The sequence below is a fragment of the Myotis lucifugus genome, unplaced genomic scaffold (assembly GCF_000147115.1).
Source record: "Myotis lucifugus unplaced genomic scaffold, Myoluc2.0 scaffold_342, whole genome shotgun sequence".
Classification (NCBI taxonomy): domain Eukaryota; kingdom Metazoa; phylum Chordata; class Mammalia; order Chiroptera; family Vespertilionidae; genus Myotis; species Myotis lucifugus.
The window spans coordinates 1,201,205-1,204,673 of NW_005871390.1; the positions used below are offsets into that span (position 1 = coordinate 1,201,205).

General features: G+C 61.2%; 1 protein-coding gene across 1 annotated transcript in view; it reads left to right on the top strand.

The window, feature by feature from the left end:
- The window catches only part of KLF16 (Kruppel like factor 16), a 19,508-nt gene extending 16,906 nt beyond the window's left edge, over positions 1–2,602 (top strand). Inside the window, exon 4 of the mRNA XM_023764681.1 lies at positions 379–2,602. Coding sequence (XP_023620449.1) covers positions 379–680 — 302 coding nt within the window. The 3' untranslated portion in view covers positions 681–2,602. The remainder of the gene's footprint in view (positions 1–378) is intronic.
- The last annotated feature ends 867 nt before the right edge of the window (positions 2,603–3,469 follow it).

Below are 3,469 nucleotides of genomic sequence, written 5' to 3' on the forward strand. Positions count from 1 at the left end.
GGGGGCAGTGTGAGGGTGGGGATGGTGAGACCAGTTTGCATGAAGAGAAGCCCCTCCAGAAGCCCAGCATGCATCTGAGCCTGCGCTTGTGTGGCAAACACACAAGGAGACCCTCGCCACCAGGGTGGTGCTGGTGGGGTTCCCAGGAAATCAAGGACGAGGCTATTCATTAGGGGTTTGTGAACTGAGTGGGGGTCCTTTATGTTTTGCATTTCCACGGTTTAAATTCACACCCAGAATGCAGCCTCTGGAACTAGGGGGTGGGGAAGAGACAAATGACCGGGATGCTTTGGGTGCTGATGGGACGTCCCCCTCTCTTTGTCCCCCCGACCTCAACCCACTGACAACTTCTCTCTACCCTCTGCCTTCTCCCTCCAGGTGAGCGCCCCTTTGCCTGCGACTGGCCGGGCTGTGACAAGAAGTTTGCGCGCTCCGACGAGCTGGCCCGCCACCACCGGACGCACACAGGGGAGAAGCGCTTCCCCTGCCCGCTCTGCTCCAAACGCTTCACCCGCAGCGACCACCTTACCAAGCACGCACGCCGCCACCCTGGCTTCCGCCCAGAACTGCTCCGACGCCCAGGCGCCCGCAGTACCTCACCCAGCGACTCCCTGCCCTGCAGCCTGGCTGGCAGCCCAGCGCCCAGCCCAGCGCCCAGCCCAGCCCCTGCCGGCCTGTAGGGCCCCTCCAGCCCACCCGGATCTCACCCCACCCAGAGCACCAGCAACATGCCTGTTGTCCAGGCACCCGTCCAGCGTTCCCCCGAGGGCCCCGAGGCCTCCGATCCCCTCAAGAAAGCAAGGAGGGGGCCTGAGACTAGACTGGGCTCAGCTGGACCTTTTGGATATGCCCCCCCCGTGGGCGGCTGGGGCCTGTGTTTGTAAATAGCCACGACCTATAATTCTTCCCATCTGCTACACTGGGACCCCAGGTGGGTGGCTGGCAGGTGCTCCTCTCTCCCCTTTGCCACTTCCCTGCTTTGGGGGGGGATATGTGTGTGGAGGGGGGCAGGAAAGGTACCCCCTGCCCAGTGCTTGGAATCAGCCCCAGGCCCCTCTCTAGATTGGGAAGAAGTGAGCAAAGAGCCATAGAGGATCCAGGGGTGACCGAGGGCCCACCCGCCTGGGGCTCCTCACCCCGTGGAAAGCCATTGGAGATGTTCAGGGAAATGGGGTGCGGCCCAGCCGTCCCCCACTCGGGTATTCGATCTCAGGTGTTAACAGGTTCTGCCCCACTGCCCACGGGAGGCAGGTGGGCAGGGGGAGGGGGAGGGTAACCATAGGGTCCGGGTTTTGCTTCTGAGATGGGGGAGGGTGGGAGAGGAGCAGGGTTCTTCCAAAGAGCATTTGCCTCACTTTGGGGGGATGTGGATATGGGGATGGAGTGAATGCTGGCTTATTTATTTTCTTGTCTCTGCTGGCTGGGGTGCTGCCTGCCCCCCTGGGTGGGTGTGGTGTGTTAGTGTAAGTGAGAAGCTGGTGCCGCAGCTACTCCCTGCTCCCAACGTTGGCCTTCCACAGCATCACGTGACAATCATTCCCTCCCTTTAGGGACCAGACAGCCACTGGGCTAAATGCACCCCTCCCCACCCTGCAGGTGGAGGTGGGAGCCCTGGCTCCATCCTGCCCCTTGCTGCATGTCCCCCCGGGCTGCCAGGCCTGGACCAGTGATTGAGTTGCCGCCCACAAGGATAGGAGGCAGGAGGACTGGCCCAGAACCCCTAGGAAGAGCTGGGTTTGTGTGTGTGTTTTTGGACCGGGTAGAATATTTTTTCAGGCACCAATCTCTTTTTTGATCAGGGCCACTGTGGGTGGTCTATCGTCCTCAGGAGAAGGAGGTGAGGGGAGTGTCGTTGTGACCTAAGCTTAGGGTGGAGAGGGGTGGGTGCCATGTCCTCTGGTGGAGCCGGTTAGATTTCGTTTTGGACCAAGGGACTGAAGATCCAGCCCCCCTGCTCTAGGGTGGGAAGGGACCCAGGCTCCCTGCCCCCAAACCCTAAAAGGGCTTGTCTGCCCGCCCCCCCATTGGCTGCAGGAGGTTTGTGGCATCTGCATTTGTTCCAGAGCCTTCCTTGTGGCCTGACTGGGGGCTGGGGGGCTAGATGGCACTGTTGTGGGCCTGGACCCTCAGCCTGGCAGGATCCAGGCTGGGTGCCTCAGGTCCTGTTGGAGCCGGGCTGGGGAGGGTCTGTCTGCAGGTTCAGCCCAGGGGCAGGTCCTTGCAGAGTTGGCCCATCTGCCCTCAGTCCTTCTCTCCCAGAGGGGAATGCCCTTGTCCTTGAGGGCAGAGGGGCGTGTGTCCCATTCACCTTTGTGTCTGTGTGGATGTCCCCTAGATGTCCCAGGCCTGGCCGTGCCTGTCCACAGTGGGCTTCGGGGCCCAGGAAGCTGAGAACTCTAACGTCTGGCCCCTGGTCAGGGGCCTGGAGAGACCCGTGCCCCCCTCCTCCAATGGGCCAGTGGTAGCTGTGGCCTTTCACGGGGGGATGGAGGGTAGGGGGTCACATCCCTAGGGACTTGTGCTTTCTCTGGTGGCACCCCTCTCCCTTGCCCTGCCTGCCCTTATCCTTGTATTTAATTAAATAAGCCCTTTTTTAAACCCAGCTCAGAGCCAGTGTGGTTTTTCCCCACTGCTGGCCCCCAGCAGGTGGGCTCTGCCCCACTCACCAATGTGGCCTCAAGGTCACCAACCTTTTGAGGAAACAGACAAAGGGCCAGTGAATTCAGAGACTTGGTGGGGGGGTCTTGGCAAGTCCACAGTGGCTGGGACACAAAATAATACCCGCAGCCTTAGACTCCCGGGAAGGGAGGAGGCTGCCCGCAGCAGGACATGCTTGCTGCCTAGTGTCACCCACGCCTCATGCAGCTGCCACCATCGCCCACCTTCCCGCCCTGTTACCCGGCTACCACGGCGCAGTGACAGCGCGGGGGCGGGACTGGGGGAGTCCCGCTCTCAGGGCTCCGTGTGCCAACAGGCTCCCGTGCTGTATGCTTACTGTGTGCTCCCCATTGGGAGGAAGGTGGGGAGTGGGGGGGGGGGCGTAGGGAGGGAGATTAGCATCCCTTGGAGCATTGAGAAGCTGGTGTGAACTTTACCCTCCTAGGTAAAAGGCATCCCAGATTCAGGCAGTCTCCAAAGCCCTGAAGTAGGGCTGTGGTTGAGGGAGTGCAGACCCTCGGGGGGGTGGGGGGTGGGTGGGGAGGGCTTCCCTGGCACCGTGGGCGCCCACCCAGCATGCTTGAGAGTTGCCCTTGTGGCCGTCAGAGTCACCCCTATTCTGAGCACGGGCTCTTACCTTTGTTCAAGGACAGCCTCCCTCTTGCACCCCCTCGATCTTGTTCCACCCATGTTCTCTTTCTAGCGGATTGTGCGCTGAAAGACCTCAGACATTCACTCCCCTGACCCTGTCCCCCTCTGGCAGGCTTCCCTGTCGCTTGAGGCAGGTCCTAGAAAGCAGGGTCCTTGGGCC